Genomic DNA, 26,717 nt, shown 5'->3' on the forward strand with positions numbered 1-26,717 from the left:
TTGGGGGTGGGGGGATTGGGTGGGTGGGTGGAAGGAGATGATAAACTTAGAATGCCACTTATGCAACTTGTTTTCCCTACTTCCATTGGGAAAGTCATTTTCTTCATTTTTATGGAACTTGTTTTCCTAGAGAAACTATTTTCCAAACATTTTGACAACCAAAACAACATAGGAAAATTGGAAAACATTTTCTGGAAAATGTTTTTCGCCAATACCAAACACACCCTAATCTCAATTTTACATACTGCAAGGTTTGTGCAGCTCTGAAGAAATAAATGTACCAATGCACGTTTAAATTGCAGAATTTGAACTAGGATCCATACCTTTGTGGCAAGGTACTGTTTCACAGCAAGCTCTTGATTTAATCTCGACAGGAGATCCTCAATGTCAGTTTTTGCTGTGGCCAGCCTCAGTTGCATAGTACTGAGAATTCTATTCAATTTGTTTTGTCCATCCAATTGAATAACAACTTGTAAATCAGCACCTTCAGCATGGTCTTGTGAGGTGTTCCTCAATGGTTCAAGCTTCAACAAATTTGAAATGTCTGAGATTAATTCAGTAGAAATATCAGGTTCGAGAGTCCGTTTGACATGAACACTATCTGTGACTCTCTTGGTGGAAACATCATTCTCACTTCCTGTGGAGGGCATTTTCAAATGATTTTCCTGGTTCCCTTGTTCAGAATCCTTCATTGGCTTGCTGTCACGATGTTTCATCCCGGCATCCTCAGAAATTACTTCCCCTGAATGGGTGAAGCCCTGGTAAATTGCTGCATTGTCACGTTCATGGAACTGGCTCATGCCCTCCATTGGAGATCCCAGCTCAGGGGTTCCATAAGCAGAATCATTGCCGCAATCAGAAGCAATTGATGATGAACCAGCAAGTAAAGAAACATCTGAACTATTCATGAATTGAATAGATGGAGCTACACTGATGGATGAATTCACATCTGCAACGTTCTGATTCAATTCATAGAATGCTGAAAAGTTCATAAAAGGGAAAAAAGGTTTAGACTAATTCAACTAAGCTTTGCTTGATAAATCATAGCATACTGGGTTGATTAGACCACTTTCAAGTGTTTGGTGAAAGTACAAGGAAAAAGCACAAGAATTTATCAAGCAGCAAGGTGACACCTACATGACCTTGCAGCTGCTTCAAGTTCAAGAAAGATCCCTATGGAGGCACTTCTTGATAACTCGATGTCAGACAATACTTTCATCATCCAATCCTCCAATAAACACCTACGCTGAGATGAAATCAACTTGAGCACATAGCAAAGATCGAGTTCATACTAAAGAACTATCACTGACCTATTATACCAGTGCATTCCTCAATTAAAAATTTCAAGTTATGATGCCATCATGCAATTATAATTGAAATAAAAGAAAACAATAGAAATAGAATGCTACTAACTTCTTCCAAAAGTTCATGGCTTTGCATTCTCAGAAGTTCCTTTGAAGGAGCAGGGGGCAACTTTTTCTTTGGAAATTCTTTCTTCAGCTGCAACAAACGAAAGGTGTGAAGTAATCATATGGATCAACTTATACTATACATTGTACGTATGAAGATTCAGTCCAAGAACCGATCAGTTCTTACTGAATCCATAGAAGAAATATTGCCCTACTTGTTACAATATGGCCTATGCATGATCTCAAAGAAACTAGCTTACCTTTGAAGATAGCTTTAAAAAATCACTAAATCTTCGTAGTATCTCTCGCGTGGTTGTGAACCCATCAGGTGATCGTAAACCAATTTGAACCCTATAAAACTGTTCCAGTACGAATTTCAATAACTCAAGCAAGAAATAACAAGTCATCCAAGTTAGCTTCTTTTTGTTCCTGAAAGAAAATAGACTATAGTAATCTCCACTGGACCAGGTACAGCTCACCATTAAAAAGGAGGAAAAAACACTTCAAGATTGTAAAGGAAACTCCAATCATGGTTGGAAATAACAGCCCATTTCAACGCGAATATAGCTTTTTCCTTTTTTAAAAATAAAAATAAAAATTGGTATTGTTGAATATAGCTTATTCCTTTTACTGTGCTTAATGCATTAAAGGATCCTGACTCAAAAATTCACAGGGAAATACCACTACAGTAGCTGAACCTCTGGGGCGTAAAGAGATAGTCCAAGAAGGAATAGTGGCACAATAACTCCATCCTGTATGAGAATCATGTGGCCAAATGGTATCATGTCCATCCTGTGTAAAATAAGGGAGAGCTCATCTGAACATGCACTGGAAGATCTTGTAACAAAAAATTAAAGTCTAGATAATCTCTTCAAGCTTTTCTTCATGACTAATCATGGACCCATATGTATTAGTAACAGATTAGACATACTGCAAATCAGATTAAACTGTCAATAGAATCTTCAAATATAACAGATCAAACTAACAATAGTTTGTCCAGGTTTCCGTAAGATTTTAGCATTGAACTACTGTTTCGAAAACCAGTATTTAGATTGGTACTGCTAATCAAGATAAAGTGAAATGTCCATGTTATCAGTCAAGTAACAGCTACATAGTATATGATGACAACATAAACCCGTGTATGCACACAAACATAATCTATAATTTTTCAAGTGTGCTACAAACGGTGATGCATCATTATCATTTATATACATGAATGTTGGTATAATTCAAACTGATTGAGTACTATTTAATCATCAAATAGCACAAAGAAAATGAATTCAGTCACAAAGTAAGTAACAATTGAAAAACACAGCTGTCAAATGACTATTTTTACCCATACGCGAGGGGGAGAACTCCAATCCATCCCTAAAGGAAGCGGCGAGGTCCCGTCGTGCCGGTGCTTTGGTGGACTCTTTCGACCTTTGCTAGCTTTGTCAGCCGATGAAGAAATCCACTCCGGTAGCAAATCATCGTTGACGATTGACGAAGTGTGAGAAAGCGAAAGGGATTCGATGAAAGAGGGATCGTTAAATCCCGAATCCAGATATGAGTAATTACCGTAGAGGTTCATCTCAGGTAACAAAGCGTCCATTTTATATTTGTACATTTCAAACCTTACACTCTGCTCCGGCAGCTCTCTCGCCGGTCCGTCACGGCCTCTCGTCGCGTTAATTTTCTAACTTCAACTGGCGAACTAACGGTCCTGATTCTGTCGATGAAGCGTACCTACTAGCTAATCGTGTCTTTTATACGACCGAAATTGTTCTGTGCAAAAATATTTTATTCGTTTTAATGAAAAATAATTTTCACTTTTTTATTGATAAATAGAAAATATTCTCTAAAAAATCATATTATATTATAAGTGGGAAGTTCTTTAGCTCAAAATTGAATTACAAATTTGCCCTTCACTTGAACATTATTTGAATATATATAACATTATATGAAAATAAAAGCATAATATTTTCATTTTTAATGACCTGAAAAATAAATTCACACTTCAATTACAATAATTAAGATAATTGAAAAGACAACAGTTAACATTTAAATAATCATGAATAGGGTAAACGAAAAGGCAATTGAAAATAATAAATCTTTTCTTCAAGTGAATAATGACTTTCTTCAGGTAAATAAAGAAACTATGTTTCATCATTAAGTAAATCATTTCATCTTCATATACATTTCAAAAGGCATGAAAGATATGGGAACGCTATTTTAGTTAAGAAATCGAAGACTTTAAGACAATCATGAAGAACATATGAAGTGTGATGTCTGCAGTGATTTCTCGACAGCGACAACGGTGAGAAACTGATTTTGTGTTCCTAGAAATCTCATAGTCCTCCATATCCGCTGCCCTTCATCATTTTTCTTTTTTGAAACTGAAAGGTTTCAAATTTTTAACACTATTTTTTTGTTGTTGTTTTCTTCTAACCCCCCCCCCCCCTCCTCTTATTGTAGAATATGCCTCTTCTTAGATTTATATATGATGCAATTTGAAATGTTCTTGAAATTCAAGGTATATTGATTTATCCGAGTATTTCTATAACGCAGTTTCAATCAAGATATTCACTGGCTTTTTTCCTTTCTCTATTTTATTAGTCTTTATTTGTTACTTTTTACCCTTTTTACTTTTTTTTTCTTAACTTGTTTTTTGTTTTTGAAAAGGTGAAATTTCAACAATAAATATGATGAAAGTATATAATTTACAGGTAATAGTAAAATAATTTTACCTTTGAGAATCACACATGGTATTTTTCGCAGCTATAATTTTTTATATGCAATATATTTATTCTCTTATTTTCACATATAGGCTTTTAAATTGTATACATCATCATTTCTCTTACAAGAGTCTTTCCTTCTCCTATTTAATTTTTGGGTGATTGAAGATTAAGATCTTAGTTAGAGAACATATTTTAATCTTAGTATGTATTAGATATTATTTTCTCTTCAGTTTGAATTTGTAATATTTTTTCCTTCAAATTATATATGACTCATCACAAGCATGTTTATAATATTATTATTGGTTCGTCTGTTTTTTTTTTTATTTTGTTAGTTTATTTTCTGTTTATTAAAAATTAAATTTGAAAACTAAAAGATATTAATTATTTTTACTCTTTGAAAACATCATATCATCAAAAACTAACACAAATAGTGTTATATTTCATGTAAATACAATAAAATATACCCATATATAGATCCATGGACTTATCACAAGTAAGTGCATTCTCAAGACAATCTTATCGTATTGTTGTTAAGTTTCGATGTTTATGTTCTTTATAGAAAATGCAAAATATGTAATTGAAATTTATATTTCTGATAAATTTGTTCGCGCCTTTGTTATTTCATTAAAGGCATTAGATACATTTATTATTATTTTTCTATCATGAATTCATAACATATTTTACAGTCATGATTCACATATTTCTGGTTTGATAGCAAATGCACCATTCTATTTTATGATTTATTTTAATGAATAAAAAATAAATAGTAAAATTAATATTGTTAATTTCAATATCTATACCTTATAACTCACTTCTAAATAAATAAAAAAATTGTAATGATAGTAAGGGACAAACGTGCAACGCACGTTATCAGAAACTAGTAATAATAATATAAGAGATATAGAAAGTATTTGGATGAAAATTCGGTATTAAAAGTAATAGTAACGATATTTAACTGTTAATTCAAGCAAATAATATATAATTGTAATTGTGACTAATTTTTCACTTTCAATCAATTTTTTTTTTGTAAAATAATTGTTACTACCAAACATTTTTTAAAAAAAGAATCACAAATCACAAACCTATAGCGAATTGAAATATTTTTGATCGAAATTATTGTGTGTACTTCCATATATATTTGTCACATAAAATTAGATAGTCTATGGACCTTGCCCATTTTATAAGTATTTCATTTTTTGATTTGGTAGGATTTTTTCATTACGAGCTCATGTGTTTTTAATTCTTCATATAGTTTACTTTCTGAATGATCAATGATCAATTTTTCTAATGAATGATTCATTACAAGTGTCGTAGATAATCGAACTCCAAGATCACACAACCGTTCTCGAACCTCGTACAATTAATGACCTTCTTCGATATGAACAATTTTTATGCGTCCAATCTACGATAACACTCAGTTATCTTCATTAATTGTGTTTTGTGGATAAGGCTAAGAGTATACTCAATGTTTTTGCGACACTTTTTCTTTCGGTTGATTTGTTTGTTTTTATTAGTGCATAATACATTGTCTATGCCCTAATTTTAACGGTAATTTTTTCTCTCTCTACATCTATTACTTATAATTAGACTTAACGTATGTATACTTTTTTGAGTTTCATATCTAAACAATCAGATGTGCGAGTGAGATTCATATCTGAACAATTAAATACGCGAATAAGATTCATATCTGAACAATTAGATACGCGAATAAGATTCATATCTGAACAATTAGATACGCGAGTGAGTTTCATATCTAAATAATCGAGTGAATTTTCTACCTAAACTATCACTAAATATTTATTAACACACACCTATGTTATTTCATTCAGAAGTCGATACAAAAAAGGAAATAAAGTACTTGCAATCACCCATTTTCTTCAAATAACAATACTATAAGTTTAAGGATTCTTGTTCGACAAAAAAGAACCAAAAAATAAAAGTAGTAACCAAAAATAGTGAAACAAATACAATATGTAGCTGACTAGGAAAAAGAAAACGTGGGTCCCAACAAAAAAATACAGGGTTCTCATTGGCTGAAACGCGGCGGGCGGCGTATACACACCAAAAAAAAAACAGAGTATATATAATGGACCTTAAAACCTCAACAAAGCTCACAATCCACTGTTCGTAGGCCTAAAACCTTGTAGCGGCAAGCGTAAAAAGGCCATTAGGGTTTTGAGCTTTGAACATCAAAAGTTCAAGGCTTTCAAGTCCACCTTGTTCTTCGTCATCGTCTTCTCCCTCCAGAAAATTTTCTTGAATTTACGATTAAAAAAGTAATCATAAACGATAAACGATAAACCCTAAACCCTGCGATACAAACAGAGGTTTTTGATTCAGCATTCGTTTGCGAAGTTGTTTAAAGTAAGTTTTTTGTTTAGTTTTGATTGTGGAATTAGTTAGTTTCGTTTATGTATGTGTTAGTTTATCCGATTTTTATGTGTGTATAATTTGAAAGATACAAGATTTTCATGTTGTTTATTCATTCATTCCAATGTATCTTTTCTCTACATTCCGATCGTCTTGGAGTTCACTTTTTTTTATTTCTTTTTGATTCTGGGAAGCGTGTTTTGTGCACCTGAAAAACCATGATGTAAATTGGGGGTTTCCATTCCTTTCTGTAAAGGAGCATTCGGGGCTAGAAGAGTATATGAACTAGAATGAATTATGGTAGAAAAAAGAAGTATGCTTTCATCATATGATCTTGTTCTTTTTTTTTTAAAAAAATGGTGTCTTTGTGTGTGTTCGTCTTCAAGCGCAGGATTCTAGTATTTTAATTTTATACTTTTCTTAGGGCTTTAGAATTGTTTTTTCTCATGTACTTAAGAGAAGTTTGTATCATGGGTATTGAGTTCCATTGGGAGTAAGACCATGGCCACCAAGTCCATGTAAGGGTGTAATGTTGAGATTTCCTAAAGGAACTTGATATATCTGGGCACCCAAGGGTGTGGCCACGAGGTCTTAGGTTCAAATCTCAGCAGAGACATTGGGATTTGCCTCTACAACAAAGGTTCTGTTTTCCAAAGTGGGAATACCCTATATAACTCATAAATAGTGACAAAAAGCACTTCCCCCCTCCCCCCACAGAAAGAGAGAAAAACAGTTGTTTGCTACTTGTCAATCATACGATTGAGCATGCTTGTCCCTCCTCCCCTACCCGACTTCTTATTTCTCCTTTCTTTTGGAGAGGAGAAACCTGTAGATCCAATTATAGAAATGCATCTTCAGCCTTACTTTTTAATCGTCTCTGTAATTCGGCACGTTGTTGAATTTGCCTTGTAATTAACTAGCTTATTGTGTTTGGTAATAAATAATTGTTGGATAAACTTCAATGCACGACTTATCGTCCATCCTTTCATATTCAGTAATATTCATCTTATGCCTGAGAAAGACTTGTCTAAATCCTTGAAACATATTGCATCACTGCTGTGTTGGTTCATTTACATTGTTGAATTCAATACTGTTGCATTGTTTATGCCTGAGAAAGACTTGCATATATTGAAGTATTGCTTCCATTCATGTATTCTAAAACATTTGTTGTATGCCCTGAAAGGCTCTGAACTTTCTTACCTTATTTTTTTATATTATCCTTGTATAACTGGTGAGTAACTTCAATGATAATGTACCATAAAAACTCAAAGAAAAGGCGGCATTTAAGACATTTTCTAGTCGCGCAATTCGATTAATGAACTTATTTAAACTGATGATAAAGTATCTTCATAGATATTTTGTTTGCTTTGCAGGCAGGGAGTTACTATGGATACCCTAACTACTCTCAATGAGATAGCTGATTCAGAGGCACAACCGAATAAGTTTAGGCGGAAGAAGTCCATAGTTTGGGAGCATTTCACAATCGAAAGAATTGGTGCAGACTGTACCAGGGCCTGTTGTAAGAAGTGCAAGAAGTCATTTGCCTATATTAGTGGTTCAAAGTTAGCAGGCACCAGCCACCTCAAGCGGCATATTGCCTTGGGTATTTGCCCGGTGGGTCGGACGAACCAGGACAAGAATCAATTAACCTCATTTAACTCTGCTGCGCCAACTAATGGTTCTGCTGGGGCTACTGGTAAGTCAAGAAAGCGGTACAGAGCTAATCCTGGACCAACAAGTGTCCCATTTGATCAAGCCCGTTGCTACTATGATATTGCAAAAATGATAATTCAGCATGACTATCCACTTGAGATGGTGGAGCACTCGGGTTTTAATAAGTTTGTGCAAAATCTTCAGCCTTTGTTTAGTTCAGTGAGTGTTGATACCATACAAGAGCATATTTTTAACATTTACCTGGGAGAAAAGCAAAACCTTTTGAACATTATTGGTGCAATTCCTGGACGTGTTAGTCTGACACTCAATTTGAGAACTTCAGATCAAAACTTAGGTTATGTCTTCATAACAGGATACTTTGTTGACAGTGATTGGAAATTGCGGTGCCGACTTCTCAATGTTATCATGGTGCCTTTTCCTGATTCAGACATTGCCTTCAATCATGCTGTTGCCGCATGTTTGACAGATTGGTGTTTAGAGACGAAGCTATTCACGCTAACTCTTGATCAATCTGTTGCAAATGTCAATGTCAGAAAAAACCTGGGACATCTACTATCGATCAAGGGAGTAAATATTCTCAACGGTCAGCTAATTATTGGTAGTTGTTGTGCTCGTGTTCTGAGCGATCTTGCACAGTATGCATTACATTACATGAGAGCAATTGTCGAGAAGGTCCGCCAAAGTGTTAAGTTCGTTAAAACAGCAGATGCCCATGAAGAAAAGTTTTTGGAGCTCAAGAGACAACTTCAAGTTCCCAGTGCAAAGGAGCTCATTGTGGATGACCAAACCAAATGGGATACCACATATCAAATGCTGATGACTGCGTCTGAGCTGAAAGAAGTATTTTCTTGCTTGGATACTTCTGATCCTGATTATAAGGTGACACCTACAATGGATGAGTGGAAACAGGCCGAAATTCTCTGTGAATACCTGAAGCTTTTCTTTGATGCAGCCAACCTCTTAACTTCCCCGACGTACTCAACAGCCGATGTGTTATTTCATGAAGTGTGGAAAATCCAGCTTGACCTGATGCAGGCAGCCCGTAGCCAGGATCGTTTCATAAGAGATTTGACTAGACCATTGCAGGAGAAGTTTAATGAATACTGGAATGATTGCAACCTGGTTTTAGCAGTTGCTGTTGTTATGGATCCTAGGTTCAAGATGAAGTTAGTTGAATTCACTTTTAACAAGATCTACGGTGAAGAAGCTGAAACTTGGATCAAGATTGTCGATGAGGGAGTGCATGAAGTTTTTTGTGATTACATTGTGCAATCACTTCCTCCGCCTCCGGCTAGTTTTGTAGACGAAGCAAATGACAATTTTGTAATAAAATCAGAATTCTCTCAGGAAGATAGTTTCCTTGCTACTAATGGTGACGCATTTCCAGATTTTGAGGTCTATCTTGACATTATTAACAATCAGCAGATGAAAACAGAGTTAGATCAGTATCTTGAAGAATCTCTGATGCCTCGCTCACAAGATTTTGATGTTTTGGGTTGGTGGAGAATTAACAGATGCAAGTACCCTACTCTCTCCAAAATGGCATCTGATATTTTATCCATCCCAGTCTGCACTGTCACTCCGGATTCTGTGTTTGACACTGTATCGCGAGATTTGGATAGACACCGAAGTTCATTGAGACCCATAACTATTGAGGCTCTCAGTTGTTCCAAGGATTGGCTTCAATATGAATCTTGGGAACCCCCATATGGAACTCCAGACGCTACAGTTAAAGTGGAGTATTAGATTTATTAGTAAAGATTTATTGGTGTAGTTGCTTCTTTATTTTCTTTTGATTACCCCTTTATAGCAAACAGTTTTGTGCACACAAAGGCGTATAGATCAATGAAATTCATATTCTTTCACCAACTTTATACATAGGAAAATTCACTCTTTACATCTCTTGCGTTGCTTTTTTAGAAAAGTAGGAAAATACATAAAAGCTAGTGATTGAAGGAAAAAAAAAAACAATCTGTTTTGATTGTAAAAAATGAATAAATATCTATTTATTTGATAGTGAAATCAGAATATGAATATGATGTTAAGCTCTCTCAGGGGACTCTCTAACTTGACATATACTTTGCATGGAAAAGGTGTCTTCTTATTAGCTTCACAATGTCCAAATCAAGTTTTCCAGCTTGCTCATCTTCATTTGTCTCCAGAAATCCATTTACCCTTGCAGAGTCTCATAGAGAAGTGCAAATCCATGGACCAACTTAGACAGATTCAGTCGGTAATAATCCAAAAAGGCCTTATTTCTGATCCTAAACTCTGCTCCAATATGATAACCTTTTGTTCTAACAATGAATCAGGTGATATGAAATATGCTCGTTCTGTGTTTGACATAATGCCTGAACGAGGAGTGTTCATTTGGAATACAATGATCAAGGGCTATTCAAGAGAAAATAGTCCCCGAGATGGAGTGTCAATTTACAGAGAGATGTTAAATAACAATGTGAAACCAGATAATTATACGTTTCCTTTCTTGCTCAAGGGTTTTACTCGTGAAGTATCGTTGAAATTAGGGAAACGTGTGCATGCTCATATATGTAAATTCGGGTTTGAGTTAAATGAGTTTGTTCATCATGCTTTGATTCATGTGTACTGTTTGTGTGGGCAAGTTGATATGGCTCGTGGGGTATTTGATTTGAGTGCTAAAAGTGATATACTTATTTGGAATTCTATGATTTCGGGGTACAACAGGTCCAAGCAATTCGGAGAGTCAAGGAAACTCTTCTATGCAATGGAGGAGAAGCAATTGCAGCCTACTTCAGTAACTCTCATCTCAGTGATATCAGCTCTTTCGCAGCTTAAGGATTTAGATACTGGCAACCGAGTTCATCAATATGTTAAGGACTATAAGGTACAGTCTAGTTTAGTGTTGGACAATGCTATAGTTGACCTGTATGCGAGTTCTGGAAAGATGGATGTTGCACTTGGCCTATTTCAGAGCATGAAGCATAAAGATGTTATATCATGGACCATAATTGTCAAAGGTTTCGTGAACATTGGACAAGTTGATGTGGCTCGGATATATTTTAATCAGATGCCAAAGAGGGATAATATTTCTTGGACAGCGATGATGGATGGATATGTCAAAGAAAACCGATTTAAAGATGTGTTGATGCTCTTCCGTGAAATGCAAGCAGCAAAGATACAACCAGATGAGTTCACTATGGTTAGCATCCTTACCACCTGTGCACATCTTGGGGCTCTTGAACTTGGAGAGTGGATCAAGACTTACATTGACAAGCACAAAATTAATATAGACATACACCTCGGTAATGCTGTCATAGACATGTACTTTAAGTGTGGGAATGTGGAGAAGGCATTGGTGATGTTTACTCAAATGCCTTGTAGGGACAAATTCACGTGGACGGCCATGATTATCGGTCTTGCATCTAATGGGCATGAGAGAGAAGCTCTAGATATGTTCTTTGAGATGCTGAGAGCTTCAGAAACACCGGATGACGTGACTTACATTGGTGTTCTTAGTGCTTGTACTCATATGGGTCTGGTAGAAGAAGGAAAAAGCTTCTTCGCTAACATGGCCTCTCAGCATGGCATTCAACCTAATGTTATACATTATGGCTGTCTGGTTGATCTTCTTGGTCGAGCAGGGCGTTTGGAGGGAGCTTATGAAGTTATAATGAGAATGCCAGTGAAACCAAATTCAATTGTTTGGGGAGCTCTTCTTGGTGCTTGCAGAATTCACAAGGATGTTCAAATGGCTGAAATTGCAGCTCAACAACTTCTTCAGCTAGAGCCTGGAAACGGGGCTGTCTATGTTCTCTTGTGTAATATATATGCAGCTTGCAAAAAATGGGATAACTTGCGCGAAACAAGAAGAATAATGACAGATCGCGGGATCAAGAAGACACCAGGTTGTAGTCTGATAGAGATGCATGGAATTGTTCATGAATTCGTTGCAGGGGATCAGTCTCATCCTCAATCTAAAAGCATATATTCGAAGTTGGCTGAGTTGATTGGAGAACTAAAATTTTCTGGTTATGTTCCAGATACTTCAGAGATTTCTCTTGACATAGGAGAAGAGGAGAAAGAGAACTCCATTAATCGACACAGTGAGAAGTTGGCAATTGCATTTGCTCTAATCAATTCTGAACCTGGATTTACTATTAGGATAGTGAAAAACCTTAGAATATGTACAGATTGCCACCATGTAGCAAAGTTAATATCAAAACGTTACAATCGAAAACTAATTATTAGAGACAGGACCAGATTCCACCATTTTGTACAAGGTTCATGCTCTTGTAAAGATTATTGGTGATCCTCTATAATTTTTGTTTTACATTTTTCATAATTGATTATTCTTCCCAAGAAAATGCCTTGTCCTCAAATTTCGAGTCAGTTATATTTCCCTTCATTGTATTTGTCCCTCCAAAAAAAGGCATCAGCCAGCCATTGTGTCATGGCTGCATACAGGCAGCCTTGTCACTGTGGCAAGCTCATCCCTCTTCGTTGGCACCACCCTTCTCCAGGCGATACCCATATTTATAGTCCTTTCTGGTTGCAGATGGTTCTTTTTCTTGTATAGCAGAGAGTGCCATTCGCTTCACCCTGGGAGAGGTAATGCATCTGTCATATGCTCTTTGGTCTATCAAGTTTCTTATAATTTTTATGGTTGCTAAGAAGCTATTATTCTTTGAGTCAGACTAAGGAAGAACTATTGAGAGAACTAGGACTTCAGGGGAAGAAAGGAAGTTCCCTTGAATTTCTCAGAAGAGGCTACAAGGTCACCTCCTTAGTTTACTACTTTAATAGTCTGTTTTATATCTGTGATTAGCCCCATTATTCAAATGACATATTATTTGAAGAAATATGAAATAGGTCAGTCAACTTCTCCTATTGAATCATTTCTCATTAGACTAATACCTTGTTCCCTTACTGCAGACAGCAACTTGGTTCGAAGAAGATTTGATTTAGAAGCATCTTCTGCATGGCGTAGTTAAGCAGTAGAACTGAGCTACAAGAAAAAGTTGGTTACAGAAAGAAGAGAACGGCGGTGGAAGCTTACAGATACATACCCCCGTGGTGGAGAAATTAGGTACGGAATAATTACCCAACTCGTTGAATCAACAACGTTCTTTAATATAATGCTTCCCCAGCCTTTAAAGAGAAAAAGTTCCAGTCATCAGATATCCACAAAATAGTTTCAGATCCAGTCAAGTAACACATATCAAAGCAGTTAGAAAAAGAAAATATAGAAGTAAAGAAGACATAGCAATTGCCTTTTCCATAGGGAATACGTTCCCTTTGGACAAGAAAATAATATAATTTAGTTGTATTAACTGTTCCTTTACAAAATTGAGACACTTTGAATACACAAAACTAAATCTCTTACAGCAATCCCAAAACAATTCTCTAATATTTAAAATTCAAACACTCATAACAAAAAATGTCATCTTGACTTGGTCTGGATTATGGACACTAAAGCCAGTCTCAAAACCTCTAGAACTTGAGCTCTAATGCCTGTGAACTCCAAATAGGATTAGCAGCAAAAATGTGAAGAGACTAATATGGTCTCTCCGGAGATTTGTGCAGCATTGGAGTAAACTCAGTTTCTCCATCATCGTTCTCATTAAATCCGTCCTCTTCCATTTCCTCAATTTGACGAAGTTCTGCAATTTTCCTTTTTGTATGCCGGCGCCATGCAGCTTGTATGAAGCTGGCAGCCCAGGTTCTCCATTGCTGCGAGTAAAACCTAAAAGTGTGCTGTACCTGTCGACTCTGCAACCGCCTGAACTGTGATGTAATGTACTTCACTTCTTCTGCCTCTAAGGCAAATGCCTCTACTTCTGTCAAAGCCTTGACTGTCCTAGTTGATGGCGGCAAGTTAGACCCGGATTTCGGATCCAATGCCCATGTTAGCAGCTCCTCACCACAGAAGTCATTTTCTTTCAAGATACCTCTGTTGAAGAATCCACTTCTCCCACCATCAGTTGTTACACTTTCTAGGCGACCACGGATTATAAACATCATTTCACCAACTGGATCTCCTTCTCTAACTATATATGTTCTTTCGGTGCATAAACTTGGTTTCAATCTCTCACATATGGCGTCAAGCATTCTCTCATCCATGTTCTCAAACAAGGGCACCTGCAAAATGTATCATTCACAATATTTTTACATCAAATTTCACATCAAGGTTTCGAACATATAAAAAAGTACTTCACATCATGCCCAACAATGTGAACTTGAGCTATCAACAAGATAAGAGTACTTACCCTTCTAACCAAATTCAGACAGAGATGCCGCTTAATATCCCTCCTAAGATCTTTGGGCAGATTTTGCACCAAACTCTCTTCATCTACTCCTCTAGTTTCCAACCATTTGTACTGATCGTAACGTCGAACTCTCTCCCTTAGCTCAGGAGGAAGTACTCTGTGATGCATCCACTGCTCTGAGTCACGCCTTTTGACCCTCATCTCCTCAAGTCGTACTGTTAGAGACTGAAGATAGGTCTGTAGGGTACACAAAGCCAAAGTATAAGCACAATTATAATATATGAACTTAAATACTTCTCTAACCTAACAAGCACTACCTGTACTCGTTAAAGAATTTACATGTTCCTGGAGCTTACTATATACAAGCATTTCCTTAATCAAGCAATCAATAGGTTGTTATAAATCATTTCTTCCATTTGTTTAGGAAGTAACACGCTCAATTATGAGAGCCCTCCATTTTTATTGTTTGAACCAGTCTGAATTAGAAAAAATATGGGAGGGAAAATACCAAATTTTATCTACTCTGACTAAACAATACTATTAGAAGGATAAATGATAAAAAGGAGGTATGAGACCTGTTCAAAATATTACTAGCTTTGACCTTCAAAAAAAAAAAATTAAAAGAATAAAAGAAGTATCACAATGAAAACTTATATACTATTCTGCATCATCTTCTACAGAATCTGGCAACATTAACCTTGAGAAAAAAGTTGCCTGCCAAAAAAGAAAACGTAAAGAGGGCGTCTTTAATCTACTCACCTGCATGTTTCCAATGAGAAGAGCAAATAGTAAGAGTCCAGAAATGGCCAATATTATTGAAAAGAGATTTTCCTTCGTATAGGTACTGGTCTCAAGCCCCTGACCAAGTGTGCTGTAAATAATGAAATTTAAACAAGTTAAAGGTCACAAAGGCATTATCCAAAGGGTGATTTTCTGACTCTCGTGAACGCCCCCATCAGAACAGGGAAAATCACGATTCCAAGAGCATCAATAAAACCCTGTTCTAGGACAAATCAAAAGCTACCTCAATAAAGGAAAGCAACAGAACATCATTTCGTCGTGAATTATAGACAGCGCACTTCCACATAAACCTCTTGCTTTCTAACCATACTATTGCCACTCAATGGAGTAGTAAACTAAGAAAACAAACTTTGATGACACCTCGATAGCTTTCAAATTTTTACCTTTTGTTGAACTAAAAGTAGACGGTTAGTTTCAATGTGGAGTAACATAATTTTCACACAGAAATCGGGAAGATCTTTGAGGCAGACAAATATTATTAACTAAAGACAGAGTGTAAAAAAGGAGGGAAAATGGAACAATATAATTAGGTGCATCATATAGCTGAAGTTTTACCTCAAATTCTGCAAGCCCCACCACAAACAGAAACAATATTTGATCACGAAATCTTCAGTGTCAAGAACATTAGTTGTTACAGCTCTTGCATATATTCCATATGAAAATTTCTCCTCCTCAGCACATTTTTCATCAAGAACACTCTTGCCAATGTTTTGCCATTCTGTCAAATTGAAGTTTCCTTCTCGTGAACAATACAGATAAGATAATTTATCTTTGCACTGGTCATTTTCGGTACATGCTTCATTCCAACATGTATCTTTGCGTTCGACAGCTAACAGGTACCAGATGGCCCCAAATATCTACATATCACAAACAACAAACTTTAAGCATTTCTGGGTTCTGGCCTTCTGATCATGTTTGAGACTCGTTGATTATTTAACCGGAGTTACCTTAGCTTCTCTTATTACCATAAATAATCAAATACCAATAACTGATGAAATTCTAGTTAACAGCTCAGATTATAAAACAAAGATGCTGAAAGGAAAAGGAAATAAAAGGATCCAATCTACCCATTGAAGTGGGGGAATAGGTAAGAGTGATGTACTACTCATGGTCATTGAGGAGATGAAAAGATTGCCTTGCAGTGGCCCAAATGATGTCCTATAACAAATACTATCTGTACGTGACAGAAAGCTATTTAAACTATGAAATCTAGAAAAGGGAAGGGTATATTGTGAATGATCATTTTTTAAGATACCATATACAATTGTCGCAGAATTTTCATATTCTAGGCAAGGGACCATAAAAGAGCAGAGTGGAAAATCAACTACCACTAAATGGTCTTTTAATAAGAATTTTGACAAAAATCTAAGCTTCACTAAATACTAATGGGCTCCTTTAGAATATGTTAGCAGGATGTTTCATCTTGCTACTATAACGTTCTTACCGTATGTAATGACTGGTCATTTTATGTCAAAACCTTATCGGACAAATATGAAGAGAAATTTGCGAAAGCACAAAAGAGTACTATTAAATGCATTAATGAACAAACTTGAAAAGTTACTTACATGACTAGCTAGAACAAACCACAACAGATAATATGCAGCACCAGCCCAAGCAGTTTCTGCAAACACCCCTGCAGTCTTTTTCAAATCCGAACTTAATGGAATAAACCGCAAAAATCTAGGAATATATTGAATGAGGATGATGTACGATAATAATGTCTTTGTAATCAATACATCTGAACCTCTTGATCCACCAAGATATCTCCATATCACAATCTGAAGAAGAAAATGGACTAGAAGGCATAAATCAAACAAATACCACTTTTGTAGAAAGAAACAATCGTAAAATTATTGTTGAAGCTTTCATTAAGAGATCAAGATGTTTCTTTTTTCTTAATTTTAATTAGATAAAAAATAACAATGGAAAATGGTCTTATGTGATTTTAGAAAGAGGGCATTAGCATTCAGACGAAGAAACAAAAGGTGCACGGAGAAGAATAGATATTATCTGTCTACTGTGACTGCCAGTACTTATATGCATGTCCCCCTCTAAACTTTCTATTTGTGTGTGTCTCTATTGCTGGAATAAAAGGTGCATAGAGAAAAATAGGTATTATGTATATACTGTTGTAACAATTGCTAAAATAGATTATATGCATATTTTCCTCACTATCTGCATGTGTGTGTAAGCCTGTCACTGTCACAGTGTGTCTGAGAGAGAGTGTGTGTTCCGAAGATATGTATATAGCAAAGCGTGGTGCACTGTGGGGTCCGGGGAAGGGCCGTACCACAAGGGTCTATTATACGCAACTTTATCCTGCATTTTCGCAAGAGGTTGTTTCCACAGCTCGAACCCGTGACCTTTTGGTCACATGGTAGCAATTTTACTAGTAATGCCAAGGCTCTCCTTAAAGAGAGCTCCAAAGAGAAAACTGTTTACCCAAATGGTTGCTGAATGTTGAATAAGCACATGAGTTGTTACATAGTCAGAGGTATAGTAGGAACCTGCGGTGCAGGAAGAATGGAAAAGAAATCCACTACAAAGTAACGGCTGAGGTATCTGGTTGCTATTTGCTTGGGATCTATTACAAGTTCACCTCGCCCAAAAACACGGGAAGATGGAGCAATAAAAGCTGTTCGAAATTGGAGAACCATGCGGATAAGGTAAAAGAGATCAACTGCTGTCCGCATCCAACTTACTATCGTTGCTAAACTTTCATCTATGTGGAGACACTTCCCTTCATCCTTAAAAACAGGAAGGTAGAGAAATAGAGGATCAATAGATACTGCCAAAATACATGATATGACCAATAACCTATTCCAGAACAGGAGAGACTTGTCTTGAGGATCAAATATCCTTTTATCTGAAACTCTCAAATCTTCTGGAAAAACTGCTCGGGTAACGCCAGATTTCAGTGTTCTACCAAATGTCACTAGTCCCTCAGATCCTCTTTTTACACCCAGTTTTATTGACTTGGATGGGTTGGTTGCATGACCCTCTATATTAAATCCATACTTTGTCCTTCCAGCCATATCAGACTTAAACGATATGTCAGAGTTAGCGTCCTCTAACCTGCAAGAAACAAGGAAATCTTATTCTGACTTACAATAGACAACTAGTTCATTTCAGGAATTTAATCAGGGGTGTAGAGGCTGTCTCAAAACCATATGACTATAAAACAATTGAAGTGATAATACTACATCCAGTAATTACTTTAACATTCTTCAAAGTATCAGTGTGCAATATGTGTTTTAAAGACAAGAAAACACATATAGAATACACTAGCTGCCTAATGCAGCAATTTACAGCACTGAAAGTGAAAAGTCGAAGCAACTTGGGTTAAAAACCCTCATCTACATTATTGGACTGAACAGAGATGAAATATGTGAATGTTACAGAGATTTTGAAAGCATACCTTACAAACTTTTCTTTTTGTCCTCCAATAATCTGCGACTTGTAATTACCAAACATTGTATAAAATCTCTTGCATAGAGAGTGAAGGAGTTCATCAAAACATCAGGCATATGGCCACATCAAATACGTACGTTTTGACTGCACTTTAATTTGATACAAAACAAGGTGTCAGTAGATTCAGGTGGAGGATCCAGAATTTTCATTAAGGAGGTTCAACTACGAAAGAAATAAATGTACGACGAAACCAAGAGAATTTATCTAATGTAGATACTCTTTATCAATAGTGTAGTTTTCCGTCAAATAGGGTGTGACTGAAACCCTTGCCTCTACCTGACTCCGTCCCTTAGTAGAATACTGTTAACAACAAGTAAATAACCATCCATAACATTGACCAATTCCAATAGTTCCAACACAAATTCTTACGATCTTTCTTTCATCCTCTCTGTCTATAGCCTATGTCAATTGGTTTCATGCGGATGAATTGCATTTCGTCAATAAAAAACAAAACAAAAAATAAAATGAAACACAACACCTATAAATTTCAGAATTTCGTTTTTTTTCCTTTCGAAAATCCACTATTTTCCATTTCCTCAACAACCAAAAAAAAAAATGTGAACAGGAAGAAACAGATATATAGCTATAGCTAGATGATTAATGACAATGAGAAAAAAAGGTCTCAAAATTCGTTATGCATGCATGCATACGTAACAAGAAAAAATAAACAATTTAATAAATTAGTACAATTTCTTATAATTATATCTTCTTTTAAACAATTGTACGACTAAAAAATTTGTGTTTGTGTATGAAAAGTAGAAAAACAAAATTATTTAAATTTCCCCCTCTCAAATAGAAACAAGATCATCATCACCAAATTGAAGCCAAAAAATTTAAAAAAAATTGGAGGGAGAAGGGTAAAATAATGGAACTTACTTGAACGTTGACGATTTTAATTTACAAAATGAATAAAAAAAAATGCAGGAGAATATTTAGAAAAGAAGTAGTTTTTTTTTTTTTTTGGAGGTTGGAAGAAAAGTGAAAAGAAGAAAGAGAGGAAGGGAATAAAAAAGGGAAGAAAAGTAAAGGAATTTTTGTTATAACGAATTATTTTAAACAACGTTCCGCTTTCTTCTTGAAATTAAGGCCGGAAAATTTTTGGACTCGACTCCTCTCCATTACATTTTTCCTCCATTTCAACGAAATCTAAAAGGAAAAAAAAAACTTTATTAATTAATAAATATGAAAGAAAAAAAATAATTTGAAACATTACACATGGTCAAACCCCAATTGACACATTTGATGCCACTCATGTTCTGTGTCTTAGATTTTTCTTATGAGAGGCTAAAACATTTATCACAATTAAATTTTTTTTTTATCTTCTAGAGTAAAGAATTTAAATCTACCATAATTATTGGAGTTTTGAAAATAAGATTTAGAGGGTGGTTGGATTAACTTAAAAATTGGTCAAATCTATTTTTTTTAGTCAATTTTTTATTTTGAAAGTGTTTAATAAATATAAAAATAATTTCATAAGTCAAAAAAATGACTTAAAATAAGTTAGAAAATGGTTGATAAGATGAAAACAACTTAAAATAAGTTAAAAAATCAAAAGTAAGCCTGCCCTACTGATTATTTTTTTTTACTTAATAGTTATTTAAGTTTGAATTTTTATTATAATTTACGTAAATTTCATAGTATTAAATGCTAGTTATATTATTTCCCTACTATTTTCCAAATAACAAGTATTCCTTAAAATTTATGGATTCCAGATACTAGAATTTCGGATGCATCAGCAGACATCCAGATACATAGAAGAGGGATATGTCCGATAGGGAAGGGATGTATCAGAGAGGGGATAGATCATCCGGATACATAAGGAAGGGATGTATCAGAGAGGGGATAGATCATCCGGATACATAAGGAAGGGATGTATCAGAGAGGGGATGGATGTATCAAAGAGAGAAGGTATAAATCCGAGAGGAAGATATGGATGTATCAGCGAAAAGAGAGTGATAGATCCGAGAGGAAGATATAGATGTATGACATAAATATTTAAGTATTTTTTCCTTTTATTTTTGACTTAAAATCTACTTTTTTAAGTCAATTCAAAGGAAAACAATACGACGATTTTAAAGAATAAAATTTGTGAGATACAAGTATCGCCAAGCCTGGACAGCAGTGCAATACTGCAATATAGGACGATGCGCAAGAGTTAATGTGGCAAGTTATCTTAACTAATTTGGATAGCGTGTTATAGGCCGCGATTTCAATAATTTTTTTCATAAATCTTCAGCGTTATCTCTGAATATCTCTGATTAAAAATGAAAAAATATATATAACTATCTTACTGCAATCCACGTTGATAAGAATGAGATCTAATTTGTTAACATGACATAATATGATATATGTAATCTTTATAAAATAACAGTTCCGTAACACAATTTTCAAAGTATTTATTTAAGAGTATATGTAAAACTAATACTACTAAAAGATAGCTATATGACTTAACAGAAAACCAAATATTTAATCGACATTTAGTGCGTCGCATTGAATATTATAAATTCTGAGTATATATAAGTAGTTGATAATTAGCTAGTACAACTATCAACTGGCGTAATTAAATCACATTTATAGAGTAGTCATATAAATACACATTTCATATACTATATGATACCATGCACACTGTACACTACGTGTATATGTATGAAATTTACGTTTTATGCATGACTAAGTCCTAAGCATATCTATATTTTACATCATTAGATATTTATTGCAACAATAATAATAAATTCAGTATAATTTTATATGCGAAATATATTGTATGTATATAAATCTCACCCTTTTATCGTGATTATAATAAATATGCAAAATTGTTTTTGATAGAATATAATCTTAAAACTTAAGAAGAGGTAAAAAGGGAAGAAATTGTAGTAACATGATGAGTTAATTATAAGTAAGTGGGTAGAACGTGGTTATCATTATTAATTGTAGATTAGTGCTAAATGGTTGATCAGTTGTTAAGCTAGAAAGGGTTGTAATTTGATGATTATATGCGATGATAAAATTAAAGTTCTAAAGCTAACGCGTGGCTAGATTCCTGCTGTCATTAGTATAATTTTGTTGTTTAATTAATTAATTAATTAATTAATCCCAGCGCCGTTTGGTCTTTACTCTTTAAGCCGAAAGTTTTAAAAATGCTAATATCTTTAGTCTTTAGGGACCATTAGTTATTCCATATTATTCCCATATTTTTTTATCTCCACAATTTTAACCATAAGATCAAAATAATTCTTTTATTTGATCCTCTTTAACTAAATTTTAATTTTGGATTCTTGTGATATTTGACTAAAGGTATTTGATTATTAGTAGTTGACTGGTATGTGTGTTTTTTTATCCTTTCATATAAAAAAGAATATATCATGTTTAATTATATTATTTTAGAGCTATCACATTAAATAGTTTTAGTAATTATAGTTCATTTGATTTTACGAGTAAGAGAGATCAAAATTCAAAAGTCAAAGTCAGAATCAAAGCCAGCTTATCAATAGAAAATAAAATTATTTACATATAAATAAAATATTTTAAATCTATTTCGACTAATTCATGTGTTTAACTTTTTATATTTTGAAACTCCTCAGTGATAATTCAGATTCCATAACTATCAAAAAAAAGTGCATATTAATTTACAATCAGAATAGCAACATTTAAAATACTTAAAAGCACAATTTTCCCTTAGGAAAAAAAAAGGTTTTCTTTTAGTTACTACATTTCAATTTATACGACATAAAAAAGGAATTTTGAGGGAATTTTTTTCTTTTTTACATTTCTAGTGTGAAATATGTCATGAGATTTTCACAAACATGTCATTCAAGATATTAAACTAAAAAGATTTTTCTAAATATTAAAAAAAAAAAAGGACATTCTAATAAGAAAATAGTATGATATAATCGACTCTGAATTGTTTTGAAAACTAAGAGGTAGTCATTGTTTTGTTGGTTGGAATATACAATTGCTCATTCTATATAAGCTTATCTAAAACTCCATGCAACCCTAATAAGTTTTTAAAAGTCACGCGGATCAACGAAAATAACTGATGAAGAATTCGAAACTTGAGACTCCATCCAATTATCATCGTCCATAGATAATAATTCATTAACATCAAGTTTCTTCATACACCATAAATCTCCCCATGAAAACTTGTTCCATCGTGGTATAGCCTCTTTAATAGGATCATCAAAACCAACTTCAGACACCAACAAACGACACTCTTTATCATTCCTCCCCATATTATGCGCAAACGCGTAAAGCGACTTCATAAGTCTTGGACCATCTTTACCTTCCATATGAATTCCATACAACAAATAAAAACCAAACATTTTAAATAGATTAGGTATGGATGGAACCCTTAACCATGGCATCCATGAGTCCAAAACCCTAGTCCCTAAGCAACAAGCATATTTTAACGACGATACGCCTCTTACTTGTAACTTATAAACTTCCTTTGTATTCCACACGCTTAGTATAGCAAAAGTTTGTGGAAAACATCCACTTTTTGGATCCCAATTTAAGAGTGTTTTTTTGGGTACAGCCATGAAAGTACCAAAATTAAGCTTGTTGTCTAGAATATGATCAATATCTTTAGGGAAAAACTCAGAATTCGCGAAAATACGTCGATAGAATGACTCAGAGAGTTGTGGTGAGACTCGTACGATAGCAATGTCAGATGCAACCGGCTTGTAATGAGCATGAACTGGTTGAACCAACACAGAAGGAGTGCGAAATTTCGCGTAGTTGCATTTCGATATGAATAATTTTATCGATGCTTCGTTGTTACTATCAGTAGCCATATAAGCATATTTTGCTCCATTGATTTTGCTCCATTCTTCTAAGTTTTCAACTAGTTTTGTTCCAATGCCAAGTCTCCTAAATTTTAGAGATAACAAAAAAAAAAAAAAGATAAATCAATATATTTGAATATACACTATAGTTTAGAAAAAAAAAAGGTGTGATGGAAAATAAAACATGTAAAGACGACGACTTTGTATATATAATTGAATTAAAGTCTAAAAAAAAGTAGGAGACATTTTTTTTTTTGCATTGTTCTAGTCATTTTGGGAGTCTCCTATTGATGTTTGTAAAAGCTAAATTAAAGGTACTTTAATTTGGCCCATGCATATTTTAACTTATTCAAATATGAATATGTTCTGATAACGACGTAATTTCTCATAAAATACTGTTAAAAAGAGCATCATTTTTGCGTAGATTATGAAGTTAATTGGGTATATAGTTGGAAAGCATATCATTTGTCGTTGTTGTTTTCACATTTGTATGTGCGATCCTTTAAGATTTATAGTATAGATTCTAATATTCCAACGATATTTTGAGTGACCTAATAGTATAAAATAATATTTTACTTTTAACGATAGACTCGTACCTGTGGTGAGATGAAACACGCAGTCCAAGAATATAAGCAATTTTTACATAAACTGGACATGGTGTTGAGCCTCTATTTCCTCTAGTCACAGTCTTTATACAACCTCGAATTACCCCAACAATTTCTCCATTGTTGCCATATTCAGCTACCTGAATCGTAACAAGTGTAAGAGAAATTAAACGAATCATCATGACACATAACATAAATTGAAACAGATAAAATAATTACAACGTACCAACATAACATGTAAAGGGAGATTGCGAATACGACTAATGGGGTCACCCATGAGATCAGTAAACAACGATGGTTGCCCTCGTTGTCCAAAATCACACTGTCCTTCCAATTCTTCCACAGCCAACTTATCCTTCTCTTCATCATATTGTCTTACAACAATTTCTGTTTTTTTATTGGTATTTAGAGACATTCACCTAATAATATAGCTAGAGTGAAGAAATGTTTGTTATCTATAATATGGATTGATCTGCTAATAAAATTTGATCTTATATCATCCTATATATATATACCTAAAGCTTGTACTATATTTTGGTCCTTTAATTATTTCATGTTAATTAAAGTAAGTAGGACCTACGAACTCATGACATGGCAACATCACCGGTTTTGGAGGAGCTTTTGTTGGATTGAATAAATTCTTTGGGAATTTTAGTAAAAGTTTGTTTTTAAATATTTGTTTGACAATAGATTTTAGGTTAGATTTCTAAAAAAAAGTTATCTTAATATATTTGTCTGATTATAAATTTTAAAAAAGAAAATTTTATTTGATCGTAGATTTTGGATCAGATTTTATAAAACGGTGTGTTCGAAAGGTTTTTGAAGAGCCAAACTAGAGGTAAATATATAATACTCTAGTTGTATCATATTTTAAAAGATTTATAATAAAAAAATCTTGTTAATGCCAAAGGTAAAGAGGTGCATGTATCTATGCTATAGCTAATACTTTATTATCCAATGGATGGGGATTGTTAATGTTAAGCTAGTGAATTGTGTTCCAATAATTGTTTCTCCATGAGATTGTCATCTTGCGCTTCATGCATGATGGTGGCAATGAGTATAGTTAGACTCCCACATCGGTATATCGGATTTGATTTTTTTAAATAAGCGTTTTTTATTTTTTAAACTAATTTTTAAGGTCAAGTTAAATTCAGTATTTTTTTTCTATCATAATATATAGATAGATAGATAGATATATTAAGTCAGAAATATCATATTTTAATTAGATTCAAGTTTCAGTTCTTATTAAACATGATAGGATATGAGATCTTTGTATTAAACGTGATAAGATCTTTCTGTTCTTAGCTAAAGGTGTCTGATTCGAATGATAATGCATTTTGTTAAAGAATACACTTTCATTAATTCCAAGTTTTGGAAGGAAGATTCGTTATGAAGAAATTCAGATTCATATCTTGAATTGTACCTTCATTTGTTAAGTACTCATAAAATAAATATTTTAAAGTTAATTAAGGAAAAAGGGAATAGCATGAGAGAAAAGCAAGGAGGAAAAAGGAAAGGGGGTACCACTAATTATGATTAATTTATATAAAAACAATGGTTAATTTAGTTAAAAAGTTATTGTTAGTTCTAGGATGTACCTTCTTATTGGATGTGGAGATAAAAGTAGTTTCTTGGATCAATAATTGGGTTGGGTTGGTGAGAATCGTGGCCAAATAGAGAGGGGGTTTATTGGCTAACATGTGGAGGGGGGCTTATTAGGTGATAATTAAATCACATGATATTTAATTTATTATTAATCCATTTGCACTTCCCATTTGCTTTTGTGCCCAAAAATAATGGCTAATGACATGACGAAAAGGAGACAAGTGTTGGATGGATGAGAATGCACCACCCTCTCTTTTTTCCTTTCTTTAAGAGAAAAATATATTTAATATTTGAAATTTATCGATATCGATTAGTTTAGAGATGTATCACATGATATAACTCATTTAAGAGAAGTGCTTTTTATTAGAATAATATTTTTTCTATTTTCTATACTCAAATCTACTCATTTAAGGGAAAGAACTTTTTGTTAGAATAACATCCTCTAAATTATTTTCAATAGTCGAAAATGAACCCTCATTTAATCGTGAAGATGGAGTAATTTTATCTATCAGTTGATTCAGATTTGCATCATATATGACATGATTCATTTTAGGAGAAGCGCTTCTTATTAGAATAATTCTCTTTATTTTCAATACTCAAATTTAAATTTTCTGGTTAAAGATATGGTACTGAAGTATGTCAAAGCCAAAATTTCAACTAAAAAAAAGTAAGCATAAGGAGAAAAGAAGCTAAACAAATCTAAAATCTACAAATCGATTAATTTAGATTTGATTTATCTAACCAAATACATCTTTCTATAGTTATATTTTCAATGCTCGAATTCAAAATCTTTTAACATCGTGTCGCATATCAATCTCACTTTTTAATGGCCTATAAAATTATTGCTCCATGTGTCAAATCTTAACCTTTGGATTATTGATTGATAACCCGCCGCCTAGCTATAGAAAACAAAGATTTTCTCCACATGAAATCTAAACCTACATGGATTAATTAGTAGCTAGGGTAGTTTATCAATATGGAGATCTTCCTTTTAATTGGATACTAATCTAATCTAACTCTAATTAATAGTCCTCCA

The 26,717-nt window shown here is 34.1% G+C and overlaps 5 protein-coding genes across 10 annotated transcripts in view; 2 read left to right on the forward strand and 3 right to left on the reverse strand.

The window, feature by feature from the left end:
• The window catches only part of LOC107014377 (PX domain-containing protein EREX), a 6,925-nt gene extending 3,780 nt beyond the window's left edge, over positions 1-3,145 (reverse strand). The window contains exons 1-6 of one of the 3 annotated variants that reach the window (XM_015214260.2): positions 2,752-3,145; positions 2,091-2,201; positions 1,670-1,768; positions 1,414-1,500; positions 1,138-1,246; positions 324-979 (exon numbers count right to left, since the gene is read on the reverse strand). In XM_015214260.2, the coding sequence (XP_015069746.1) occupies positions 324-979; positions 1,138-1,246; positions 1,414-1,500; positions 1,670-1,768; positions 2,091-2,201; positions 2,752-3,018 (1,329 nt within the window). In that variant the 5' untranslated portion in view covers positions 3,019-3,145. Of the gene's footprint in view, positions 1-323; positions 980-1,137; positions 1,247-1,413; positions 1,501-1,669; positions 1,839-2,090; positions 2,202-2,745 lie in introns of those variants that run through there. The other 2 variants (XM_015214259.2, XM_015214261.2) reach the window with 2 other exon arrangements.
• A 3,106-nt stretch (positions 3,146-6,251) lies between these two features.
• LOC107012435 (zinc finger BED domain-containing protein DAYSLEEPER-like) lies at positions 6,252-10,049 on the forward strand. Its single transcript, XM_015212286.2, has 2 exons — positions 6,252-6,493; positions 7,873-10,049. Exon 2 carries the CDS (start codon positions 7,886-7,888, stop codon positions 9,917-9,919), a length of 2,034 nt encoding a protein of 677 aa, XP_015067772.1. The 5' UTR covers positions 6,252-6,493; positions 7,873-7,885; the 3' UTR covers positions 9,920-10,049.
• A 113-nt stretch (positions 10,050-10,162) lies between these two features.
• LOC107012433 (putative pentatricopeptide repeat-containing protein At3g15930) lies at positions 10,163-12,761 on the forward strand. The gene has a single exon (XM_015212283.2). It carries the CDS (start codon positions 10,203-10,205, stop codon positions 12,459-12,461), a length of 2,259 nt encoding a protein of 752 aa, XP_015067769.1. The 5' UTR covers positions 10,163-10,202; the 3' UTR covers positions 12,462-12,761.
• Positions 12,762-13,418: 657 nt separating this feature from the next.
• Positions 13,419-19,618, reverse strand: LOC107012434 (putative cyclic nucleotide-gated ion channel 8). Of its 4 annotated transcripts, none has more exons than XM_027915788.1 (8): positions 19,567-19,618; positions 18,638-18,779; positions 17,727-18,294; positions 16,785-16,997; positions 15,775-16,076; positions 15,178-15,289; positions 14,419-14,655; positions 13,419-14,290 (listed from the first exon to the last, which is right to left on the reverse strand). In XM_027915788.1, exons 2-8 carry the CDS (start codon positions 18,691-18,693, stop codon positions 13,706-13,708), a joined length of 2,073 nt encoding a protein of 690 aa, XP_027771589.1. In that variant the 5' UTR covers positions 18,694-18,779; positions 19,567-19,618; the 3' UTR covers positions 13,419-13,705. The 4 variants fall into 4 exon arrangements, with proteins under 4 accessions (XP_027771589.1, XP_027771591.1, XP_027771592.1 ...); XM_027915790.1 differs by having other exon boundaries at positions 18,638-18,774; positions 19,567-19,595; XM_027915791.1 differs by lacking the exon at positions 19,567-19,618 and adding an exon at positions 18,908-19,329.
• Positions 19,619-22,553: 2,935 nt separating this feature from the next.
• On the reverse strand, positions 22,554-24,520 carry LOC107013636 (probable N-acetyltransferase HLS1). The gene is made up of 3 exons (XM_015213503.2): positions 24,303-24,520; positions 24,068-24,216; positions 22,554-23,556 (listed from the first exon to the last, which is right to left on the reverse strand). Exons 1-3 carry the CDS (start codon positions 24,489-24,491, stop codon positions 22,695-22,697), a joined length of 1,200 nt encoding a protein of 399 aa, XP_015068989.1. The 5' UTR covers positions 24,492-24,520; the 3' UTR covers positions 22,554-22,694.
• Between the last annotated feature and the right edge of the window lie 2,197 nt (positions 24,521-26,717).

Source organism: Solanum pennellii, chromosome 3 (genome assembly GCF_001406875.1).
Source record: "Solanum pennellii chromosome 3, SPENNV200".
Classification (NCBI taxonomy): domain Eukaryota; kingdom Viridiplantae; phylum Streptophyta; class Magnoliopsida; order Solanales; family Solanaceae; genus Solanum; species Solanum pennellii.

Bases quoted from the DNA above. Each gene is read 5' to 3' on its own strand.
- LOC107012435 (XM_015212286.2), top strand. From the start codon at position 7,886: ATGGATACCCTAACTACTCTCAATGAGATAGCTGATTCAGAGGCACAA.
- LOC107012433 (XM_015212283.2), top strand. From the start codon at position 10,203: ATGAATATGATGTTAAGCTCTCTCAGGGGACTCTCTAACTTGACATAT.
- LOC107012434 (XM_027915788.1), bottom strand. From the start codon at position 18,693: ATGTTTGGTAATTACAAGTCGCAGATTATTGGAGGACAAAAAGAAAAG. The intron at 15,290-15,774 runs GTAAAACTTCAG...CATTATTTACAG, and splicing joins TGGGGCTTGCAGAATTTGAG to CACACTTGGTCAGGGGCTTG. The intron at 14,291-14,418 runs GTAAGTACTCTT...TACATTTTGCAG, and splicing joins GTCTGAATTTGGTTAGAAGG to GTGCCCTTGTTTGAGAACAT.
- LOC107013636 (XM_015213503.2), bottom strand. From the start codon at position 24,491: ATGTCTCTAAATACCAATAAAAAAACAGAAATTGTTGTAAGACAATAT. The intron at 24,217-24,302 runs GTACGTTGTAAT...GTTACGATTCAG, and splicing joins TCCCTTTACATGTTATGTTG to GTAGCTGAATATGGCAACAA. The intron at 23,557-24,067 runs GTACGAGTCTAT...TCTAAAATTTAG, and splicing joins CGTGTTTCATCTCACCACAG to GAGACTTGGCATTGGAACAA.